General features: G+C 40.2%; 2 protein-coding genes across 2 annotated transcripts in view; one reads left to right on the top strand and one right to left on the bottom strand.

The window, feature by feature from the left end:
• Nucleotides 1-5,425: 5,425 nt before the first annotated feature.
• Nucleotides 5,426-6,370, bottom strand: LOC128565789 (olfactory receptor 1002-like). Its single transcript, XM_053562508.1, has one exon. It carries the CDS (start codon nt 6,368-6,370, stop codon nt 5,426-5,428), a length of 945 nt encoding a protein of 314 aa, XP_053418483.1.
• Nucleotides 6,371-13,649: 7,279 nt separating this feature from the next.
• Nucleotides 13,650-25,972, top strand: part of LOC128564308 (fatty acid desaturase 2-like protein FADS2B) — a 33,848-nt gene continuing 21,525 nt past the window's right edge. The window contains exons 1-4 of the mRNA XM_053559801.1: nt 13,650-14,248; nt 20,123-20,233; nt 24,227-24,424; nt 25,698-25,799. Coding sequence (XP_053415776.1) covers nt 13,919-14,248; nt 20,123-20,233; nt 24,227-24,424; nt 25,698-25,799 — 741 coding nt within the window. The 5' untranslated portion in view covers nt 13,650-13,918. The remainder of the gene's footprint in view (nt 14,249-20,122; nt 20,234-24,226; nt 24,425-25,697; nt 25,800-25,972) is intronic.

Below are 25,972 nucleotides of genomic sequence, written 5' to 3'. Positions count from 1 at the left end.
TGTTGCAGTTGTCGTTGTTGTTTACCAGGCCCCAGTCATGTTTGAACCTGACCCCTCGGTATATGTACCCGGCAACCTAACCACTGAGCATGGGCACCAAGCCACAACACTTTAATAGGAAAAAAAAATGCATTGTAACTGATTCAGTAGGCATTTTCAAAGGCCCTGCTATGTAGAAGCCCCTATATTCTGAGTTGTTGAGTAAATGAAGATGACGATTACATAGGAATTACCTTGTGGTCAAAGCAATTCACTGGAAACATATCTGTATTTTAAAATTAAAATAAACGGAAATAATCAAAAAATGTTTATCACAACCAATTTGCAAAGACTGTCTTTATAAAGTGCACTGATTCAGCGGAATTGATTTCCTTTGATAACTTTACACAGAACTCTTTGTGATTGCATAGTTTTGCAAAATCATATCAGAATACATTATTCAATAGTGACTTTCTAAATAATTTTCTTGTAATTTTGCTTGGAAGAAGAGATTATATGAGAATCCAGAGAATTTATAAGGGAAAAAAATTGAATGAAAAATCCTATTCATACTGAATGGCCTTCTACAGTTACAAGGAAAGACCCTGGATTTGGAGGACTCAGACTGACATTAAATGTCACCTCTTTAATCTTTTTTTTTTTTGGATGTGCTTAGAGTTTATTTTGTACACCTATCAAGTTCTACAATAATTAGTTGACCAGAACCAGTTCACAGAGAGCCACCTGCACTCCATGTCTAGAGTGCTTTATTCAGTAGGGTACTTGCGGGTCTGAGGAGGGAGGACCACATGAGAAGGAGCTGAGACAGGCCCCCGCTGACAGTCCAGGAAGAACAAGAATCAGTCCTACCACTACAAAGAGCTAAATTTTGTCAGCTAACCAAATGAGCTTTGAAACAGATTTGACCCCACAGTGTCCAGGAATCTAGACCTCCCAGCATGTTAGGTCTTGTGAGACTCTGAGCAGAAAATCCCCACTAAGAGGTGCCTAGACTCCTAACCCTCAGAATCCGTGAGGCAGTAAATTAAAGTTGTTTCAAGCCGCCAGATTCATAACAATCTGTTGTGCAGCAATGGCTACACTCAGTATATCAGTCTTTAAAATGAAAATATCAATGTTTTATTTGTGGCTTTACTATAGATAGACATCAGCGCCATACACTGTGGAGAGTCAATTGATGATAATTATTAACACAACTATTCAACAAATAGAATGAGTTAACTGATTATCAAATAAAATAGTTTACGAATATTAATATTTAACTTAGAAATAATATTTAACTAGAAATAACATCAATATTAATTTATTTATTAATAAATATTAATCAATATTAATCAATATTAATAAAATAATGTTCATTAATATTAATAATATTTAACTAGAAATAAATAATATTTAATTAGAAATAAATTATACCTTATTCCTTGTCTCCTGAGGTATGCCAAATAATAATTTTCTAAGTTTAGAGTCTATTGAATAAATTATTCAAGAGAGTAAAAATGAGCATGGAATACTTTCCTGGACAAAGAAAAATTAGGCCACATGTTGGAGCTCTTCAGCTGCAAGCAACAGAAATAGGAAATTATTTACAAGTATACTGAGTAGCTCACAATATCCATAGAAAGGCAAAAGAAACAGATTAAAAACAGGGTAAAAATTAGGACATCACTGGATGTCCCTGAGGCAGAAATTGTCTAAGTAGTCTGGGGAACTCGGCTGAAATGAATGAACCCCAACCATTTTTCTGCTGTGTTGCTCTGCTTACACCTCAAAGTCCAGGGAAAAATAGTTTAAGCTTAGGCCATATGCTGATGCCGTGCTATGGAAAGGCAAGGTCGTCAGTCACAGCCTTGCATTCTGTAGGTTAGAGGTCATTCTCCAAAACTAAGTCAGAGTCTTATTGTAAACATGGATAGAGTAAATAAAAGTCTGTAAGCAAGAAACAAGTCTGAATTCAGAAAAAAAATCCAAAATAAGATGCATTACCAGAAAATTAAACAGAAATAATTATACTAGAACTTCTATGTAGTGATGAATGGAAAAAAATCAGAAAAAAGTAAATTCACTCTTTAAAAATGCATCTTAGAAGGGTACAGGTGAAATTTACTAAATGTAGAATATAAAAGTCTGAACACAATAATTAAGAAAATGCCATGAAGGCTATGTTAACCAGTTCAATGAAAATATTTTAAACTGTATATAAAACCAGCACATTGTACCTCATGATTGCATTATTGTACACAGCTATGATTTAATTTAAAAAAAATTTTAAAAATTAAAATTACCATTTTTTGGTTATCCATTGCATGCCAAACTCCATGTGAAGTCATAAATATACTTAAAGTGTCAGGGGGCACCTGTAGCTCAGCGGGTAGGACGCCAGCCCCATATACCGAGGGTGGCGGGTTCAAACCCGACCCAGGCCAAACTGCAACCAAAAAATAGCCGGGTGTTGTGACTGGCGCCTGTAGTCCCAGCTACTCGGGAGGCTGAGGCAAGAGAATTGCCTAAGCCCAGGAGCTGGAGATTGCTGCAAGCTGTGACACTATGGCACTCTACCGAGGGCAATAAAATGAGACTCGGTCTCTAAATAAATAAACTTAAAGTGTAAACGTATGTGTGTGTATATATATAAATATGCATATATATTTATATATATATGGAGAGAGAGATTCGATCTGATGCATTTTTCCCATTATGTGGTTAAATTATTCATGTAAGGAAACTTTGCCAAGGCTAATATCTATCAAACTTTAATGTCCATGCAATAAAGAACTTAGTATCGACCATCTATTTACTTTTCAACCAACAAATATGTATGTATGGCTCCTTATCACTCTCAGATGGCCGGGCCTGGGGACAAGGCAGTAAACATACAGCACCGCTGCTCTCATGAGCCAGATCTTCTGCTGGTGAGAGACAGACAATATGCAAACAAGGAAACAGGTGATATTTGCATAGTTTCAAGCACCTCAAAAATAATAAAGAAAAACGTCTAAATGTTTGGGATGTAACTGGAGCAAAAAGTTGTTTTAAGCAAAGAGATCCAGGGACCTCCTTGATGATAGGACACTTAAGCAAAGCCTTAGATGAGATCAGGAGTGACACAGAAGACTGCTGTAAGGTTGGTGAAATGGGAAGTGTAAAGGCCAGGAAAGCCCTTATCCCATAAGCACCATGTACCTCATTGCTATCACTGCAGTCACCTTCGAAGCACTCCCCTTGGAAAGCCAGGCACCGATGCCTACTCCACCCCTCGAGGTAATTTTTCTAGGATGAGTTCATAAACTTAATTGTCATACCTCACTCACATAATGACAGCTCTGATGGCATTCTAGCAAGAGTTCCAAAATTGCTTTGAAGGGTAGACTAGGTGTTGGCATCAGTGCAAAGCTTTCCAAAGGGAGTACTTCAAAGGTGGCCATAGGGATATTCAGCAATAAAGTATGTAGCACTTTCTCTAGGAAGAGTTCATGAACTTACTTGTCATACCTCATATAAAGACAGCTCTGATGGCCATTCTAACAAAGAGTTCCAACATTGCTTTGAAGGGTGGACTAGGGGTTGGCATCAGTGCATAGCTTCCCAAAGGAAGTACTTCGAAGGTGACCATAGTGATATTGAACAAGGATGTATGTAGCACTTTTTCTAGGGTGAGTTCACAAACTTAATTGTTAAGGCTATAGAGATAAACCCCCTATTTTTTGTTTGTTTGTTTTCATGGCCCATAGAGACTTAGAGTGACTTGGAAACAGACCACAATCAATCTAGCAAATGTGTGTGCCTTGGAAGATCTTATTAATTTAGGCAGAGTTAATAAAGAGTCACACAGGTGAAAAGGTCACAAATATTTTAATGTATTCTCAGAATTATTATTTTTTAAGAATTAGTATAGCTCGTAGTAAATCCCTTCTGTCAATAAGACATTACATCCTGCTTTCAGCCTTTTCATTCCAAAAACACCTGCATCATAAAATGGGATAAGGAAAAATCTCTTGAGGATCAGAATAAACTGGCTTGCTAACTTTCGCCCTTGTTCCTGGAAAATCTGGGTGTTCCTGTTGCTATTTTCTAGAGGGTCCTTTTTTCTCCCCTTGTATGATCCAAATAGTGATTTCCAGATTCCAGACCACAATATATAGGTTCTTCATCTTTACTAATACTTACCCTACTTAAAATGGGTTCTCCTTATCACTCTTTCTAAAATATACCCTTTACACTCTATCTCGGTTCCTTGATGTTTTGTTACAGAAATCACGTTGGATATGTAATCAAGTTTTAATCTTTTTAAATTTTTTTGTTTATTTATCTTTCTATCCTACTAGCCTGTAGCCTCCACAACAATTTACTACTCCTGATATTCATAATACCCAATGATGTGTCTAGCACATAGTAGGTACATATAAAAAATTGTTAAATTAGTTAAAAATTGCAACATTACCTGAAGCCCTCTTCCTCTTAACTGAATATTGCCTCCAAATCATTACACAACACAGACAGTGTTACTGGCAGACAATATGATGAAAAAGTCTGGGTTACTAGTGACTATTTACATGCTTAAAAGTCTATGGGCTAAATTAAATTCTTCTTAAAGAAGGTCTTCTAAAGAAGGCATTGTGTGTATCTGAGGGAGTCTTAACTCTGTACAAAGAACAGGTTTTATTCCCTCATTTCAAAGAATTTGTTATGTTCCAGAAAAGGAACACAGAAAACTGACTGAAATAATATTACATTAGGACCCACACACACAAAAAAAGAAAACATGGAATCTAATTATGAATCAAGAGAAATTCACTGAGTCTTCATGGCTGTGAGGCTCATCATCTGTAAAGTAAGAATGAATGCCCCATCTGACACATAAAAATCAGTAAATAACAATAGTAGTAATGACCACTTTACAAAAGAACTGCAGCGCCTTTTGCTCCTTACCTGCATAAATCAGACGCTTATGGTATTTTAAATTGAACATGAACTTTATGGTCACCTTGTATAGTGCATTAAAAGTTCTTTGTAAGATGTCTATTCAAAATGTGAAGATAATTTAGAAGTTTCAAAAGTTACAGTTTAAATTTTAAAAGACTCAGCCAAATTCTCATAAAGTTAAGAAGACTCAGTACTCCATAATCCAAAACCAAGGTACTGCTAACTTCACCGGCTAGGATTTCTTTGTATTTATTCACAATTTTAAAGAGAACCTCTTAGTTCCTTGTCACAAAACTTGAGAATATTTTCTAACCTTTTAACCATCTTGGTTTAATGTTTCAAAATGGTAGAATTGCTTCTGAAGATACCAGGTGATTTATCAATGACACAGAGTAATAAAGAGTGAATTGCAACTTCAGCGTAGGTCTCCAACTACCCAGTCTAGCATCTCTCCCTCTGTACATTGTCACTTATCCGTAGATAGTGCCATTGGTGTCCTAGGTCACCTACCTATCAGAAGCTTCTTCCTTTCAATCTTCCTTCTGAATGAATCTTTGACCTCCTTGTTTCTCAGACTATAGATAAGGGGGTTCAACATGGGGATCACTGCTGTGTAGAACAAGGAAACCACTTTGTTGATGTCCAGAGAGAAACTAGAGCTTGGACGTACGTAGATAAAGAAGAGAGTCCCATATAGGATGGAGACAGCCATCACATGGGAAGAGCAGGTAGAAAAGGCTTTGTGTCTCCCATCGGCAGAGCGGATCCTCAGGATGGCCACGACAATGTAGATGTAGGAGACCAAGATGATCACACCACTGAGTACTCCCAGGGCTCCAGCCAGGATAAACAGTAAAAACTTATTGACGTGGGTATCTGCACATGCCAGGGAGAGAACAGGAAGAAGGTCGCAGAAGAAGTGGTTGATGATATTTGGGCCACAGTAGGGCAGTTGAAAGGTGAAAGTCGTATGGGTCAAGGTGCTGATCAGGCCCAGAGCATAAGGCCCCCCCACCAGCTGCACGCAGACCTGCTGGGACATAACAAGTGTGTACAGCAAGGGCTTGCAGATGGCCACATACCGGTCATACGCCATGGCAGCCAGAAGGAAACATTCAGTTACTACAAAGTGACCAAAAATCCATAACTGGGCAGCACAACCAAAGAAAGAGATTACCTTCTTCTCCATGAAGATATCAGTCAACATCTTGGGCCCTATGACAGAAGAAGAGCAGACATCCACAAAGGACAAGTGGCAGAGGAAAAAGTACATGGGGGTGTGGAGTCGGGAATCCATCCAAATGAGTGTGATCATCCCCAAGTTCCCCAGAAGAGTGACAAGATAAACCAAGAGAAACACCAGGAAGAGCAGAACCTGGTGCTGGAAGCGGTTTGTTAATCCCACAAAAACAAACTCAGTAACCACAGTTTGATTTCTGTAAGCCATTTCTCTGGGTCTATCTGTTGTAAGAAAGACAAAGAATTTTCTATGCAACACGTTCATAATGAAAAGCTACTTAGTTTCACATCCGAATTTAATTCATGTTTTAAGTTATGTAACCAGGACTGACTGCCAAGGATCTTGCGGCCTGCACTCTCTAGTAACCACCTGTGTCACACTGAGTTGTCCACTGAACCTCACTGGCCTGGTCAGTTTCCTCCTCTGTCAAAAGAGGATTTTTGTACAGAATCAGAATTTTAGACCTAGACCTGAACTTTAAAGATCATCGAAAGCAAGCCTTCTAACTGTACAAGGTTACCTTTCTAAAAAGACACCTGTCTTAGAACCAAGGATGCTTTGAAAAATATTTCATGGAAAAGGGAATTACAGGGCAGTGCCTGTGATTCAAAGGGGTAGGGCACCAGCCCCATATGCCGGAGGTGGCGGATTCAAGCCCAGCTCCAGCCAAAAACTGCAAAGGAAAGGGGGGGAATTATATAAATTCAGTGAATTCAGGCTAATACTTATCCTCACTCTAGTTTAATAGTAAACAGATGTTAACGGTGTAATTTCCTCCCCCAATCTCTTTGATTCTGTAGCAACAGTTAGTCAAATTATGTAAAAGAGAGTAGGGGAGGCTGAAACAAAAGACCTTGGCTTTGGAAACAACTCAACAATATCTTGTTTGGGATGCTTTCTCAGATCTGCCTGCATTCCCTCCTTTCATTGCTATGTATACCCGCTAATCCATTCATTCTCCACTGAATGTTTAAGTCCGTCCAAGAAAGGAGTCGTTCTCAAATATTTAGTAGATTCTGTGCCCCACACAGTGTTATCAGGTGCTTAGGAAAGAAAGATAAATATTTTAAGAATGAAGAAGTTTACTCCTGGGCATTTATCCCAAAAAAATAAAATCTTAAGTCCACACGAAAACCTATATGAGAGGGCAGGCAAGAATCATTATTCATAATGATGCCACAGGCAGAATTAAATGGAAATATTCATGAGATGTGTGTGGCAGAAGTGTGGAAAAATGTTTCACAGCATTTTTCCTCTGGCCAAAAAGTTTTAAAAGGATTTGTTTACCTGAAAATTCATGAAGTGAAAAGCTGCTGGCCTCTTGTGGTTTCAGAGGCAAAGGATCTTGGCTCCCCTTAAGGGATGTAAGTTAAGATTAGTTAAAAAATAAAAAAAAAATTTAAAAAGAACTATTTCCTTAGTAATAAATGTTTCAAGAATTCTATATTTTTTAAACACAGAAATTCATCTCAGGCTATTTATTGTTCTATTTTAAATAACACAAAAAAGAGAAAAACAGTATTTCAAGTGTCAAAATAAATTTAAGTTATAAAAAAATTTAAAAGACTGACACTGGAAATATACAGAGTGATGACTTCAAATAAATGCTTCTATAGATATGCATTTCTAGCAAAATTCTATAGAAATGTTTTCAGAAATTAGTACTGAACCTGAAATCCTGTGTGAAACAATAAATGTTGGCTGTGGAAAGGCTATTAAGGTTTATATTTGGTCTTAAGCAAGCCAAAGATTGTACTAAAAAATAAAAATTAAGAGAGTAAAAAAAAATACAAGGTATGCATGTGACTTTGGGCACCAGCAGAATGAGAACTCAACTCAGCTCATTCAGAAGCTTGTGCTCTGTAACTATGTAAAGCAAAATAATTAAGACTCAGAAAGTCAACGCCTCTTAATTCTAACTCCCTATAAGCCCATAAAACTTTCTACTACATGTCACTATCTCTATGCCAAACATAAAATTCAACCCAAATACTTTTAAATTAGGCCACCGAGATCAAAAAACACAGATTAAATAGTCCATTTGCACCAAATTAGTGGCCTTCGCGATATTTTCCCAGGCCTCTAAATTCATCTTTGCCTACCTGGCCTCTGAGATGCAATTTAGGCAATCATTTAACTTATGCATCTGGAGAAACAAGCCCTAAACCCATTGTCTGCCTGTGCAAAGTGAATTACAAAACCCACAGTTTCTAATACGAAAATAAATTACCCTACACAATTTTCTTCTTCTCAGCTTCCTCAGGTGTCCGGAACAAGAATAATAGAATGATGTCATCTTGACTATATTCCACTAGCATTTTAAAAGACTTCATTGACTCACTTCTGCACTGTGCACAGGAGAGGTTTTTCTGAAGAGCTTATTAGTAAATGGGTGCCAACTCCCTCAAGGAACCATAAGCTCAGGAGATCGGGTCCACAGAGACAATATTAAAGCTGTTTTCTGAGAAAATAATTTTGGAGACTTTGTATCAACTGTAATTGCACAAATATAACCAAAGCACACACTCTCATCTCATCCCATCTTGCGTCGTTTCTTCTCTCTCTCAATCTGTCCCCCAAATAGAGACCATTTCTCTAGAATTTTGCTAGAAATGCATATTTGAGAACTCTAAAAGAGAGTCCCCAGTCCACTTTATTTTTATTCACCTCTTGGTCTCTTTTGAGCTTTAGCACCTTCATGAGATTATTTGCAAACCCTTCTGCTTAAGATGATCTCACCTACTTAGAACTCCTGCACCAACCACGAGGTTCCTAGTGCTGCTGCGCACCCACTCTCCCCTTCTAACTATAATTGCTCTGAAGTAGGACTCTCTTTTAGAGTCTCAGTGGCCTAGCTTAAAAGTATTTGAGTTAAATTTTGTGTTTGGCATACAGATAGTGACATGTGCTAGAGAGTTTTATGGTCTTATGGGTTAGAATTAAGAGGCCTTTCTGAGTCTTAATTACGTCACTTTACCTAGTAGAACACAAGCTTCTGAATCAGCTGAGTTGAGTTCTCATTCAGCTGGTGCCCAAAGTCACATGCATAGCTTGTGTTGAGTTGGTAGGTTTGAGAAATGGAGAACTACAGATGTTGCTGTCCTCAAAAAATTCATGGACCAGTGGAGAAAAGGTAAATAACAACAGGGGAAATAAAGTATGGCAGAAGCTGTAATCACAGCACGCCAGGGCACAGCAAGGACGCGGGAGCTGCAGTTCTATTGAGTGATCACTACAAGACAAAGTTATGCTTAAAGTGAATTTTGAAGGTTGAGCAAGCAGTTCCTTAGGAAGGCAGGATGGTATGGAACATTCCAGCAAAAGAAGCCACCCAAGCAAAGGCACAGTGGCATTCGTGTAACTCTGCACATGTTTTAGTTCCTGGCAAATGATACAAGCACAGGAATGCAAGCGGTCAGCAGATGGAAAACCACGGGTGAGCAAAGAGCACACCCTGGTCCTTCCTCGTGAATCATCCAAGAATTGTCTGGCACACAGTACATTCTCAGGAGAGGAACATAATTAAACCCTATGGTATCTGTAGACTTAATCTCTGGAAGGGAAAATTCAGAAGTACACTTTGTCTATGGTCAGGAGGAGAAGATTTATTGCCTAAAGATGATCCTATCACAGGGAAATCAGATACTGCTAGAAGACACTACAGATATCCCCTAATGTGATGTTATTTAACTTATTAAACATTTAATGAAACTCTTAATGACAGTGTAAATTCTCAAAGATAATTTGACAAAAGGTGGAAATAACGTTAAAAACAGTCAACCACTTTGACCCAGCATTGCCACCCAAAGCATTTCTCCTGCAAGTTAAAGGTTTCATGATTGCATTATTAATAGTGGAGGTTATTTTAGAATCACGTAACCCATGATAGGAGCATTTCTAAATAAAAGTTGATACATCCTTAGTGTAAAAATTAGATAGACACTTAAAATTGTGCTTTCTCAAGGACTATTTTGCATAGATAAAATGTTAAGAAAAATAGACGTTAGGCAGATAAATGCTGAATAAAAATAATAGTGTAATTTCATTATTTATTTAAAATATATGACTGTATGTGTATATGTGGGTCACTATGAAAGTTCTGATCCATTATTTCACTTCCAAGAAACAGTCCACAGCTTCCTTTCTTAGCTTACCGGTGTTGCTGGGGGGGCTTCGTTCATTTGTATCTGCAAAGCTTTTGTACTTCTTGACTTTCAAGTACCTCAAAACTTTCATAATGACCCACATACCTGTATGTATGTGTATATGGTTGTGTATGTGTGTGTCTAATGACCTACCTAAAAGGGAATGGGGCCATCAATGTGTGGTGGAACTACAGGTCATTTAGGAAAATGTTCTGCTTTATATTTTCTATAGAGTCACTGGAATATAAAAAGATGACTAATAAGTTTCTATCCTCAAAAAGAGTTAATAGCCTGGTGGAAGAGTTATAATCTACGTGTGATAAAATAAAAATATTAAACAGAATATGAGAACTAGCCACCTGTTGTCTCATTTTCTGTTCCTTCACATATTTTCCTCTGGGGGAAAAATCCTCTCCTGGATCAACAAAGATGCTTCCGCAGGGAGGGAACCTCATCAAGTGGACTTGCAACCCCTTGGGCTCAGACCACAAGTAGGGTCCATGATCCAAGCTAGCAGGGATCAAAGAGCGAGAGTTAATCTGATTTTCTTTATTTCATAATCAGGAAAATTGTGACACTTTGTATGTATTGAAAGCTCAAATGTCTATCTTTCACCAAGGAAATAATATTTCAGAGAATGAAGCCAGCATGAAGAAAAACTAAGTTAGGCCAGGCACGGTGGCTCACCCCTGTAATCCTAGCACTCTGTGAGGCCATGGTGGGTGGATTGCCTGAGCTCATAAGTTTGAGACCAGCCTGAGACAGAGTGAGACCTCCATCTCTAAAAAAAATAGCTGGGAGTTGTGGCAGGCACCTATAGTCCCAGCTACCAGGACGGCTGAGGCAGGAGAATCACTTTGAGCCCAAGAGCTTGAGGTTGCTGTGAGCTATGACACCATGAAACTCTACTCCAGGGTGATTGAATGAGATTCTGTATCAAAAAAAAAAGAAAGAAAGAAAGAAAGGGGGGGAGGGAGGGACGGAGGGAGGCAGGGAGGGAGGGGATTCTGATACAGAATGAGATTTGATACAAAATGAGATTCTGTAGAGAGAAAGAAAGAAAGAAAGAAAGAAAGAAAGAAAGAAAGAAAGAAAGAAAGAAAGAAAGAAAGAAAGAAAGAAAGAAAGAAAGAAAGAAAGAAAGAAAGAAAGAAAGAGAGAACTGAGTTGAAAACTGAAAAAGAAAAAGGGCAACATTCTGAAAACAATGACTTTTGACTTCTACTACAGCCAGCCAGCCTTAAAGACGTATAGTTCTCGAATTTTCTGTTTTGTGAGGCAATAAATTCTTTTTCACCTTCATTTTGTGAGACAGTAAATTCCATTTTCTTTGGGGTAAATTTGATTTGTTTTTGTCTTTTCAACTCACAGGGTTATCACTCATACATATGACAACTTTAAGAGTGTAGTACAAATTGTTGAATCAGAGGACGAAGAAGTCACTTCCACCATCGGATGACTGAGAAAAGATTCTCTAAGAGGAGGCATTCTGAGCTGTTCCTTAGAGGAACAAAAGAGAGGGAAAGAGTAAGCACAAGAAGAAAGCTGGGGTTTAGAAGTACCAATGTAAGATGCTTCATCAGATGCTTTTATTGATGTAGAAAGTTTGTGTTGGGAAGCAGCAAGTGAAGTAGGTTGGGCCAAAATTTTAATTAACAGGCTAACAAGTTTGGAAATTATCCTATAAGCAACGAAAGAGCCACTAAAAGTTTTTAATAATGGTGTGACCTGTTGAAAGTCATCCTTCAAAAACAATAATTTAGTGTGCGAGCCCTGTCTGATGAAAGTGTAAAGTTAACACCCCCCTCATCCTTGTTTTCCTCCTATGATCCCTCTTCCCAGGGAAATTCACTAGCTGATCTCCTGGCCTCCCATTTCCTGTACTGATGTATCCTCCACACATTTTAGATAGACCTTTATAAAATATGTTTAACTGTGGCATTTAAAGGAGGTTTCTTAACGGACATGCACCAAAATGGATGAATCTGAAAATAGTTACATTGAGTGAAAGAAACAAGATCAGAAAGAAAAAATACACAGTGGATGATGCCATTTATATAAAATTCTAGAAAAATAAGAGAAAGCAGATCAGCGGTGGCCTGGGGATGAGGACAGGGTTGAGGAGGAGGAGTGAGGTTGTTTCTAAAAGAGAAAAGGAGGGACTTTGGAGCCACTGGCATGTTCACTGTCTTCACTGTTTCACTGTGGCGGTGATGGCGTTGCAGGTGTGTCCATGTGTCAGATTATAGCCTTTAATATGTGGGGTTTGGTGTGTGTCAAATTGTTCCTACAGTTACACCTCAATATAAATTATACCTCAATAAATCAGCAGGGGGGAGGTTTAAAGAAAAATAAAACCAAAGTGAGTATGTCAGTATGACTAAAAATTACTGTTGAAAATAATTCAAGTTTTTGGGGGGAGTGGATTCTGAACTCTCTAAATCACCTTTATTCTTTGTTTATCTCACTTCTTGCAGATCCCTTCCACTATTTCCACACATTTGTGCTCTAAATTCACTGAAAAACTCACCTTCTACTGCCCGCCCAAGTAAGTACATTTATTACTTTGTCCAAATATTATTAAATCTAGTTCCAGATTCCAACTATTGGAAAAAATGTGCTAAATTAGGCATTTTTGTTCCTATCCCTTGCCCTATTATGGTTCAAGAACCTCAGGATACCCGGGGAAAGAAAGGATCGATGATGTCTCATCTTCATTCTGAGGTGGTCACCTTATGACTGTTGATCGTTCTGCTATACCAAACTATTTTTTAGTGGTTAGCATTCATTCCTTTTTTCATTGTCCCAGGCTTTGAAGTAAATGCATTTTCTTTCTCCTTATAAGAACCCCAATAAGAAAGGTAGAGAGAAGTAACCCCATTTTCTACTCCCTTGCTGTGTGACTTGGGGCTAGTCACCCACCTTCTCTGATTATCAGCTTTGAAATGGGAGGGAAAAGAGAGAAAACTCACTGATGTTGATCTACTTTTCTAGTAAAATGAAACCCAACCTTTCTTAAAAAAAAAAAAAAAGTTAAAAAATAATTTAAAAGCCCTTGGGAGAAATAACAGCTGTCAATAAAACATTTCCCAAGTCCACCAAGCATCCGTGTCATCCTGGAGATTTCGAAAGCTTTTGCTCACGTGTTCAACACACACATCTGAATATCTTCACTCAGAGGCGGGTTAGAGAGCCAGGGGAGGCAGCCCACCCCCACCCACTGCAGGAGAATCACAGAAGCCACCGCTTAGTCCCTCCTCCCCCAGGGCGGGACAGTTAGCCCAGGCTGTGACTGACCCCTGCTCTTCACTGAGGGACATTTAATGGTGAAGGAGGAGGCTGAAAACAGGAGGCCAGACCACAGGGAGAGGAGAAGTGAAGAGAGAAGGGTGTTCCCGCCTCCACCAGGGCAGAGAGGCTTCGGGACAGACAGAGCAGTGAGAGGCTGGGGAGGGGCTCACCAGCAGTTTGTGGAGAGACGACTTAGGCTAAAGAGAAGTTTCCAGGGTAGGGCTCATCCCGCAGTGGAGAGAAAAGCCATCGTTCTGTGGTCCAATTAGAGGCGAGGGTTAGAAACTTCAGGAGTCAGCCCAGAAATCCTAGGGCTTCAATGACAATGAAGCTTGAAGAAAAGTGTGGTGACACTGGGATCCCTGTGGGAAGGAGTCAGCCTCACCTGGGGGACAAGCACCAGGCAAATGGGAAAGCAGCATCAGCAAGTGGGGACGCTGAGGTCTGTGCAAAGCAGGAGGCCACTGGGAAGCGGGACGTGCCCCGGAGAAGCCTCAACACGTACAGCTGGCAGGAGGTGCAGAGACACAACCAGGAGGCCGACCAGTGGCTCGTCATCGATCGCAAGGTTTACAGTGTAACTGGCTGGGCAGACAGGCACCCCGGAGGCCGCCGGGTCCTCCAGCACTGTGCCGGGGAAGACGCCACGGTAAGAAACTCTCTCTTTGTCTCCCTAACCTGCTGAGTGACTGAGATCTTGGCTGTCTTCTCAAAAGCATCCGAGGACATGTTGAGGCCCCACAATCGCTCATCTCCTCCCAAACCAATTTTTCAGGATTCCTATGTAGCAAGAATTTGGAAGCAAATTCAGCCTGCAAGTCTGGCTGTTAGCTGCACCCAGTTTGGGATGAGCTCAGATATGAACAGTAAATGCCATGTGTATGTATTCTGGGTTTCGCCTTGTACTTGGTGTTTTGTTTTGTTTTGCTTTGTTTGGAAGTGGAGTCACTGTCTTATAAGAAAAAAAAATACAAAAAAGTGAGTAAAATCTGGGAGGAAATAAAAGGAAGAACATCTACACCCAAGTAGAAATATTAAGACTCTTATAACTGGAGTGAGTATCTAAAAGAAAGAAAGAAAACCATCCACTGGCCATCAAGATTACCTTTGAGAGCTCAGGAAGCTCTTTTGCATCCTGCAGCTTATTGAGTGTGATTGAGGTGATACCACACACTTGTATGGACACATTAAAATTCATTGCCCTGCTTAGACCTATGCATGAGGAAGGTGACTATCACTCTCAGATTACAACTGAGAAAATTATTGTTCAAAGAGGTAAACAATGTGTCACTGAGCCAGCAAGCAATGGTGCCACATTTTGAAATCAGGTTGCTTTGACCATAAAGCCCTCTATAGTCCTAAAAAAATAAAATTTTTACTGAAGATTTGATAAGAAGGTCTCCAAAAATCTTAAGTGCATTTAGAAATCTTTTCAAAAAATATTCCAAGGAAGGGTATTTTTTCTTCTTTTCTGAATACATCCAGCTGCACCCCTCCTGCTTCTCTCAGATCTGATTTTTTTTTTAAGAAAGTGCAAACTTTTATTAGGAAATGAGCATAAACTTGTAGTGAAGCATTTTGAAACACTGTGTAGAAACCAAAGAAAAAAGAGTACATGAAGCAAAGGGAAGAGCATTTCTGTGAGAGTAACGGTGCAAAAACGAACAAAAAGGAAATGAAGGGCGGCGCCTGTGGTTCAAAGGCGCCGCCCCATGTGCTGAAGGTGGTGGGTTCAAGCCCAGCCCCAGCCAAAAACTGCAAAAAAAAAAAAGAAGAAGAAAAGAAAATGAAAAACACAAAGGGCCCCTAGCTATCCCATCCCCTGACTCAGACCAAACATGGACCAAACTTGTCTAGGACAAGTCACAGAATCGGCTCAGAGGATGTGCTGGCAAGACACAAGGCTCCAGCTACCTTGGAGATTACTGATCGCCTCAATCGGTTCAAGGCAGCCCGGATGATAAATCTGTAATTTGCTGGGGATTTGTGTCTCAGGAATCAGGAAAATACCCTGATGTCATACGGAATTATAACTAACAAGGAGCATCAGATTTTAGGGAACAAATAATCATTCTCCCTTAGAATTCATATATGTCAAGAAGAAGAAAAATCCTGGCCAGGCACAGGAACTCACACCTGTCAGCCTGACGTTCTGGGAGACTAATGTGAGTGGATTTCTTGATCTGGCTGAGCAAAAACGAGATCTCATCTCTATTAAAAATAGAAAAATTATCAGGGTATCTTGGTGGGTGCCTATAGTCCCAGCTTCTCGGGAGGCTGAGGCAGGAGGATCACTTGAGCCCAAGAGTTTGAGGTTGTAGTGAGCTAGGCTGATGTTATGGCACTTTAGACGGGGCAACAAAGTGAGACTCCATCTCAAAAAAAAAAAAATTCTAAGCTTGCTCAGCTAGAATTTTAGGAAATTTCCTAGACTTTAGGAAAGTAAATCAAAAAGCGTTCAGAGAAAAAGATTCTCCAGAGGAAGATGGCATAAGAAGAATGGTAGGGTTCCAGAAACATCCACAATACTCCCTGGCTACTCAGAGTACCAGAGCCAGAGCATTGTGATGTGAACCTGGGAAAGTCATTGAAATGCTCGAGCCTCAGCTTCTGCAGAATGTGAATGACATGACCCATCTGACTGACTTAAGGTAAATGGAACTAATGAATATAACTCATAATTCTAGATGCTTGGTAAAACTTCATTTGATTATAGCAATTATTATTGGTAGCACCAGCCCCATAACCTCAGAAATGTAATGATGGCTTCCTGTTTTTTCACCACCAGCCTAGAAATCCTGGCTGTATTTGGGATTCATCTGATTGATTTTAAAAAAAGGGGGGGGGGCAAGGGGAGGGGATATGATGGAGAAGCATAATGCTCTCTAGTGAAGGAGGCCAGACCATGAAGTCAGACGACCAGGGTCAAATGCTCACTCTGTAACTCACGAGGCATTTGCAGGTTGAGCTCCTGTGTGCCAGCCCTGGACCCCAGGCTGCACCTGCCCAAAGGGGCGCGCCTTTTTCTTATTTACATAGTAGTTCCTTCAAGGCCTCCATCTTCCTCATTCAAGGTGGATAGTGATACCTGAGGAATCCATCACATGGGGTCACTATTTCATCCATTCATGCAGTGAGTTGTTTTAAAACTTGTGTTAGGCGCCCAGAATAATGGTACCAAAAAAGGTCTGCTTTGCATCTGGGCTCCATATTTACCAGGAGTATCTTGTTTCCATCTACTCATTTACCCTTTCCCTGATCCATCAGGCCTTTATGGGTCCCATGCCACTTTCCAGGCAGAGGGGCAGGCATAAGGTGTGTGGTGATCATTAATAATACCTAGACCCTGTCTGAAAAAAATGTACACGTGCACTCCAGAAGTTGCAAGTACATAAGATCATTACAATGTAATTTGGAAAACTCTGGGAACAAAGTGTCATGTGAGCCCAGGAGCAATCCTGAATAACTTTCCTGAGTAATTCATGGGAGGCAATATTTAATACAGGTTTTGAAGTGTGAAAGGGGTTTTATGAAGAGAAATTGGAATAAGGTAGTCAAGGCAAAGGAATAGCAGTTGTATAACTTCAGAACCACCAAAGGGTGTGGAATCCACATGGGCTAAGGAGGCCCTAGTAGAGAATGTGGTGCATGAAAGGAACAGAGAATGTGAATCTGGGGAGGGAGGTTGGAGCCAAAGGCAAAGAGCTTTATATGACTAGCACCTAAGGTGAGGAACACCATTACCATCTGCCAGGCAAGTACATATTAATTTCAGCATTGTCACAGAACAATCTGTCTTGCTCTTCCTTTCTTTGGAGGCCTTTTCAGAATAAGAATTATATATGTTAAGGTTGAAATGGATTTTTAGGGCTTTGTGGCTTTGGAGCTGCATAGCCGTGAGTTCAAATCCTGGCTCTGCTATTGTCTGTGGCAATTTGGGGCATAATTTTCCTCCTCTCTCAGACTCAGTGTCTTTATTTGTACAACAGAAGCGATGGAAGCTCACAGAACTGAGATGATGACTGTGAGTTGGGCCACGGAGCACCTGTACACAGGACACACTTTATACATACCAGCACTAGTCCCTCCCCCTTCCCTTTACCCTCTCGGCATCCTTCAGCAGGAGTATACTTATCTAAGAATGTTAGGAACAGGCTCATTATTGCAGGCCTTTCAAGAAGGAACCATCATAACTTAGTATCCAAATCTGTTAGAATATCTCTGGCTAAAATGCATGCTTATAACTTTGATCTGAAATGTACAAAAAAAGCTGTGTAACCAAGACATGTGTACCCTTGTACTAGTCTGACATTTTAAAAAAAATTCTTTGAACAGAATATTCTAAGAGTAGCTAACCTCCTTTGTTGCACTGCCACATTAATACAGGCAAAGGAGTTCCACGGGGCAGGCCCACGCCTCCCATTCTGGAAAACCGTAGCTCTGCCATGTCTGTGTCACAGTACTGACCTGTGGACTTTCCCAGGAATCAGAAGAGAAAATAAACCCATAAGATAATTATTGTCAGTACATTGTTCCAGAGCTCTAGGTAGCTTTACAGAGTATGATGAAATTGCAATAGATTAAACTATTCTTTTTTTTTTTTTTTGCATTTTTTGGCTGGGGCTGGGTTTCGACCCGCCACCTCTGGTATATGGGGCCGGCGCCCTACTCCCTGAGCCACAGGTGTCACCCCAATTAAGCTATTCTTGATCCATCAGAATAGTTTATTGATCTTCATCCATCTTAATCTGCTCCGGAACAGCAAACAGAAGGCTATTTTTCATTATGAATCACGGTGAGACACTTGATCACCTTTGGTGATTAAGATCACCCTCTTAATCACCAAATCACTCTCTTTCTGGTTGCAAGAACTAAGCTTTAGTATCATAGAATGTGAATCTTAAATAACATCTTGGAAATCATGTAGTCAGCATTTCCCAAGGGGGTGGAGGAAGTGTGCAGAAGCAGAATGGATGCTAGTGTCTGGGATAAAAGCCCATTTTATGGTTTTGCATCTAGAGACCCTTAGGTGATATGACTCTGAAGCATTGATACCCTCTAATTAACCTTATTCATTATATAAGTACCTTCTTACAAGGTTACATATAGTTCTTGGATGCATCTAATGTTGCCTCAGGATATGAAGATGTAGGATTTGTTATATTCCCGAACATAATTCAGAGCTCATTCCACATTAGACATCAAAGAATAGGGGGGAAATCTCTAAATAGTTGCAATGAAGAGAAGATAGTTAGTGACTTCATATCCCTAGAGGTGAACATGTAAGAAAGATAGCTGAAGTGTATCAAAAACTTAGATTATACCATTCAGCTTTTAATTAACTTAGTTAATCATTGTAATAACTTTATGAGTTGAGTGGCTATTATCATCAACCCATTTAAGGAAGAGAATATGGAAGTACCACAGACAAGTTAAGAGACTTGTCCACAATTACACAGCTAGTGAACGGCAAAGCCAGAATCTAGGTGTAGAAAGGTGGCTCCAGGGCCCATTTTCCTAATCAGTTCTATGCAGCGCCACCACCCAGAGTAATCCACGTGGCTTCCACATGTTCAACATCCAACTTTTGTTATATTTTAGCAATCTTTAATCATCCTCAAAACATAATAGCAGAAAGTTCAGAATCTCCCTTTTGACGAATCTTTCTTCCTTTCAAAAATAGTTAAAATAAATCCCTAGAAGGAAAGAGTCTCTTCCTTCCAAACATAAGCCACAGAGGAACAGTTCCAAATATAAGAACAACTGCTGCTCCCTGGACCCCATGTAATTGCTAGTTAACACACATCCAAGATTTAAAAAAATATAGTTAATCACCTTCATGTTATGTGTTGATGCTCCTTTGTCCCTGGGCAAATACCTACCCTGAAGTTTTATTAGGTGATAAGTTTAATATCATGGTGAGAATGATAACTTAGCCAAGGGTGTACTACTTCAGACGACCCAGGAGTCGAGACCTGTGCTCCCATGAGCTCTCATGTCTTTGCCTTAAGCCATCGTCAACTTTAACCTCTCCTTCTTTAGAAATAACTGAAAATAACATTCTCCTGGCCTGTGGCCAAGAACCCAGAGGGAGTCCTCAGTGGAAGATGACCTTGATTGCTGCATGCCTGAGATAGCATGAGCAACTTCCACACCCAGATGTATGTTGGACTTTAAAGACTTATCAAGGGCAATTATTTCTTCTGGTTCTCAGCAAACCAACAATGGTCTTGTAAGTGCTCTGGAATAGCCTGGCCGCATTAGTCATGTCTAAAGAAGCAGTGTGCACAGTAGGTGGTATCTCACATGAGACTTGGAGGTATCTCACATGCGAGTTCCATAAAGGGGCTCCAAGGGTAATTTTAATCAGTCAACTTGAAGCATCAACCTGGAGTTAGCAGCAAATCCTCTGGGATGGAATCTGTGCTGGTTGCCAGATTGGGCACAACATGAGACAGAAGGGGACCAGTCTATAGATAAGCACGTCTCTTCTAAGACTCTGACAGGTCTCTCTGATTCACAGGATGTCTTCAGGGCTGTGCACCCGGACGTTGACCTGGTGCAATTATACCTTAAACCACTGCTCATTGGAGAGCTTGCCGCAGGAGAGCCCAGCCAGGAGAGAAACAAAAACGTGAGTGAGGTACCAGGAGTCAGCATGTGGAACATAAGGCGTATTTCAAGGCCAATTTACTGTTTTTCTGTGAGAAACAAACCACAGTGCCTAGGTGGGGCCACAGCACTTTAAATAAATGGATTCCACATATTTCAAAATAATGGCTTTCTCTTTTTCCCTCAGAACTCTTAAGTTTTCTGTGAAACAAAACAAGGGCATTGTTGGCCTTGCATCGAAGAGTCATGTCACTTCTCTAAGCACCTACCTCCACCAGGCAACTTATACACATTTCCTTTCAGAAACGGCTTGTAAGCGTGTTTTATATCCATGTCCATGTTGCCGGCGTAGCCAAGCTTCATGACAGCCAAGAATCTGTCATCTTGCTTACTGCCGTGTTCTCAGGACCCACCTGTGCAGTATCAGACATGTGGTCGGAGCCCCACGAATAGCTGTTGAATGAAAGATGTAAATGTCTCCTCACTGCAGCCCATTTTACATTTGGAGAAATTATCATTCGGGGAGAATAAATTACCTTCAGAAAGTCCCACAGCTTGTATATCCAAGAGCTATGCCTCCAAATCACCTCTTTGTGGCCCCAATCCCTGAGTATTCCAAAAGATGAATGCCATTCTGTCTTCATTATCATGACTACACGTGAATTATTGTCATCTCAGACACAAGGTCTCTGAGACCAACTCACAGGGACAGACTTTCATAAAGCTGAAAGGGATTTTACTTAACATGAAACAACTCAATTCTTTGCAATTTATGTTTGTTACAGCTTACCTTTATCTTAATTCTTTTCAAATAATTTGCACAAAACACTGAATCAGAAGTGTTTTGAAACCTATACAGATTTTATTCTCTCTCTAAGAAATGAGGGGACAGACTCACAGAGATGGCTCCTCGGAGGACCAGGCTCCTCCTGGTTATGTGTAAATCTAGGACTGATGCTCAGGTTTGTTCTGCAGGCCCACGTGCATCCCGCAGCACAGTTCTGTAGAGAAGAGTGGGCTCTGAGGTTGGACGGCCTGAACTCACAACCCAATCCTGCCATTATCAAGTTGTGCAAGTGCCCAATCGCTGTGGGGCTCAGTTTCTTGCCCTATAAAATAGCTCCAGTAGAACCAACTTTATAATAGTTATTGTAAAAATGATGGAAAGAAGTCAAGCCATGTAAAGTGTTGATAGCAGTGTCTGAAATATAGCAAATTCTTGATCGAATATAAATGTTATCATTGTTATGAACCCAATGGTGGTACTAGTAATTAACAAATTTCCAGATACATCTCTATCGTTTGGGTTCAGTGAACTTAGGTTAAAAGAGGAAGATGATGCTATTGCTTTATCTAAAAGGTTCATTTAGAAAAAGAAAATTCAGGTGGCACCTGTGGCTCAAGGAGTAGGGCACCAGCCCCATATACCAGAGGTGGTGGGTTCAAACCCAGCCCTGGCCAGAAACTGTAACAACAACAAAAAAAAGAAGTAGAAAAATAAAACTCCCCTAATGGCTGAGAGATATAATATAGTCACTACATAAAGGATTCGTGGTCTCTAGGGCTAAAGAGCTACTATAACTTTTCTTTTGTACATCTGTGTGGATACTTAAATCACCATGTATAGAAAATTGGTGTTTGAGCAGGAAAGTGGGTGATAGGTATGGGTTTGGGTCCAACATCTGTCTCTGACTTTCTGGTGACTTCTAGGCACTATCCTTGGTTTCAGTGACCCTCACTCTAAAATGAATGGATTAGCTGAGATTCAGCCTAGATAATACCAATTAAAATTATCAAATTATTGAAATTATGTATGGCCACAAGAATTCCAAAGTTTATGGGGTCTTGGTACAGGAAATTACACAGGCAGCAGCTCCTTTAAAAGTTGCTTCATGGGCGGCGCCTGTGGCTCAGTCGGTAAGGCGCCGGCCCCATATACCGAGGGTGGCGGGTTCAAACCCGGCCCCGGCCGAACTGCAACCAAAAAATAGCCGGGCGTTGTGGCGGGCGCCTGTAGTCCCAGCTACTTGGGAGGCTGAGGCAAGAGAATCGCTTAAGCCCAGGAGTTGGAGGTTGCTGTGAGCTGTGTGAGGCCACGGCACTCTACCGAGGGCCATAAAGTGAGACTCTGTCTCTACAAAAAAAAAAAAAAAAAAAAAAAAGTTGCTTCATGCTGGGTGTGCTAGGGCATGCCTATAACCTCAGCAGTTAGGGAGGCCATGCAGGATGATCATTGGAGCCCAGGAGGTCAAGGCCGCAGTAAGCTAGGATCAGGACACTGCACTCCAGCAAAAGACCGTATCTTTTTAAAAATAAATTAAAATAAAAGTTTCATAAGTGAATTTTGAAATGACAGTTTTGACATCTAGAATTATTTTCATTGTTCTTTTATTTCGGACTTCTCTCCCCCTCTTAGATCTGGACAGCCCTGCTGTCTTTCTCATACCCTGCTCACCTTCTCAACTGCTTGGTTTCAAATCCAATATAATCAATATGCTAAGAGGTATTTCTTTCCAACCTTGCACACTCCTAGGGCACTGTGGCAGGCTTTATAGACCAGTGCCAACTCTGTGCACAAGCACACAGGGACATACACACAGCATACTTGTCCAGGACCATTCTGCCCAGCAGACGCTCACTAACCCGCCTGGAGACCCTGCCTTATTTCTAGAGATTTACTGAGCAGCTCTCAGAAGTCATCCTTAGAGCTAATCTGAATGAATTATATTCTACTATGTTTGCTGTCTTCTATGAAAGAGCCCTTTGTACACATTAAACAACTGGCTTGGAAGCACTTTGTAAACTATACCTGTAACTATGGTAACACAGATCCATCTAGAAGACCAAGTTCTCCAAAGCAAAACCAGAGCTTAGTCAACACCTAGAATAATACTGATGGCTTAAAAAGCAACCATTAATATTAGAGAAATGCAAATCAAAACAACCCTGAGATATCATCTAACCCCAGTGAGAATGGCCCACATCACAAAATCTCAAAACTGCAGATGCTGGCGTGGATGTGGAGAGAAGGGAACACTTTTACACTGCTGGTGGGACTGCAAACTAGTACAACCTTTCTGGAAAGAAGTATGGAGAAACCTCAAAGCACTCAAGCTAGACCTCCCATTTGATCCTGCAATCCCATTACTGGGCATCTACCCAGAAGGAAAAAAATCCTTTTATCATAAGGACACTTGTACTAGAGTGTTTATTGCAGCTCAATTTACAATCGCCAAAATGTGGAAACAGCCTAAATGCCCACTAACCCAGGAATGGATTAACAAGCTGTGGTATATGTATACCATGGAATACTATTCAGCCATTAAAAAAAATGGAGACTTTACATCCTTCGTATTAACCTGGATGGACGTGGAAGACATTATTCTTAGTAAAGCATCACAAGAACGGAGAAGCATGAATCCTATGTACTCAATTTTGATATGAGGACAATTAATGACAATTATGGTTATGGGGGGGAAACAGAAAGAGGGAAGGAGGGAGGGGGTTGGGGCCTTGGTGTATGTCACACTTTATGGGGGCAAGACATGATTGCAAGAGGGACTTTACCTAACAATTGCAATCAGTGTAACCTGGCTTATTGTACCCTCAATGAATCCCCAACAATAAAAAAAAAAAAACTATCAAAAAAAAAAAAAAAAAAGCAACCATTAGCCTCATGTAGCACTCTACCGAGGCATTCTCTGCTTCCTCCTCCTCTAGAAAAAACTAATTCCAAGTTCCATGGCAGTGTGGGGATAGTTTCCAAGTCACTAATCATGTTTCACCAGAAAAAAGAAATTGTCATCATTTTTATTTCAAAGATTTTGTTCACTGGTTCATTGTGCTTTTTTGTATTTAATTCTAGACAATTAAATTTATTAATATTAATGAAATTCTACTAACAAAATAAATTTATCACTAAACTAATAAAATAAAATAAGTTATTAATGATACTAACTTCTATTCCCTTTTCCCTAAATGAACTAATTTTTTTTTTTGAAACACTTATTCACAGCCCCAGTTGGTGAAAGATTTCCAAGAATTGAGGAAGACAGTAGAGGCTATGAAATTGTTCGATGCCAACCTGGGGTTCTTCTTCCTTCACATGGCCCAGATCCTCGCTTTGGAAGTCCTGGCTTGGCTAATCCTGTATCAGTTTGGCAGTGGCTGGTGTATTACAATACTCATTTCCTTTCTTCTCACAACTTCACAGGTAAGCAGATATTCTGAGCCCAAGCAGTGTCCTCACAGGATGTCTCAGTTTTTTCTTCCCTCTTTAGGTTGGTGTCAGCTGCCCTCTTGCTTCTCGACAAGCCACTCACCCACATTAGACACTCACAGCAAGGCAGCAAACTTCATGGGCACCAGTTCTCTCATCTGCAAAATGAAGATAATAATGAATGTAGAATTATTCTCAAGAGGACTAAGACTAATGTGTGAAATGCCCAGCACAGGCCAGGCTTATGGCAAATGTTTAATTAATGACAGTTTCCACTGTTTGCCCCGTAGCTGGAATTCTGTCATTAGCCACATAACACTCATCTTTATCTTTTCCTTCATTAACCAATCTACATTTATCGATGCAACAGACCATTAATTCTCTAAGGGCAGAGACTGTATCATATTATATGAGAATAAGCATGTATGAGTCCTCTGTAAAGAAAAAACAGAAACTGATGCTTAGCAGAGTATTTGATAAATTCAAGTGGAATTAAGTATGAATCTCCGAATGTGGCCTTCTATGAATGCAGCACTGTGCTGTGACTATGAAGAGAAATTTACACACTCCCTGCTCCCTAGAAAGGAGTCATCTAGTGGAAAGATAGTCATTCAAACAGCTCAACATTCTGCATGACAGAATGGTGTTAATGCCAACGAGAGGAACAAGCGTGTGCTCTTGGAGTAGAAAGGAGCATTTAATACTCATTGGAACAAGTAGGGAAGGTTTTGTAGAGAATTAACAGCAAAGCATTTCCAAGTTCCATAATTTTGCATATTAATTTTTTCCATGAACAGCCATCTTGCTTTATTTCTTATAAAAAGTGACTTCTGGAATTCAATGGTTTTTGGGTGCTCAGCATAAGCTGGGCACTTTATATGTACATGAGTTGCACAACAGCCCATGAGTCAGGTGTGAATGCCTCTGCTGAAGAACTGAAGGTCACAGCTACCAAGTAACCTGTCCAGAATCACGAGGTTCATAAGTGCTAAAGAACATTTCAGAATCCAAATCTGTCTGACTCCAAAGTTCATGCTCATTCCTCTCCATATTAGAAAATGTTGACAGAGGCAAGGAGAACATTCCAGGCTGAGAGACCCACCTGTGCCAAGGCATGGAGGTTGGGAAAACAGGAGAAAAGAGAAGCCTGGCATGAGGTCAGACCAGATCACTCCGTATTCTCAACAGGCCTCTTACATCTGCTGCAGGCTCATTGATTTCTTTCATCTTGAGTTCCCAACATCTTTAACAACCTCGTCTCTCCTAGGCTCAGTGTGCAATTTTGCAGCATGACTTAGGACACCTTTCCGTATTTAAGAAGTCTAAGTGGAACCATCTGTTGCAAAAAGTTGTGATGGGCCATCTCAAGGTACAGAACGTCAAAGAGTATGATGGGCTTCTTGAATGTCAATCTGTTAGGCAGGAGTTTCCACATTTGTTTGACTGTGTAATCGCATCAGTAAAAAAAAATGTTTATGGTAACCCACTAATAAGTAGATAATATTTTTACACTTATTAAAGCTAATATTTAAAAGGTACATA

Source organism: Nycticebus coucang, chromosome 14 (genome assembly GCF_027406575.1).
Source record: "Nycticebus coucang isolate mNycCou1 chromosome 14, mNycCou1.pri, whole genome shotgun sequence".
Classification (NCBI taxonomy): domain Eukaryota; kingdom Metazoa; phylum Chordata; class Mammalia; order Primates; family Lorisidae; genus Nycticebus; species Nycticebus coucang.
The sequence above is the reverse complement of the archived record's forward strand: the minus strand, read 5'-3'. Positions and strand labels throughout refer to the sequence as shown.

Excerpts from the sequence above, each read along its gene's own strand:
- LOC128565789 (XM_053562508.1), bottom strand. The coding sequence starts at position 6,370 with ATGGCTTACAGAAATCAAACTGTGGTTACTGAGTTTGTTTTTGTGGGA.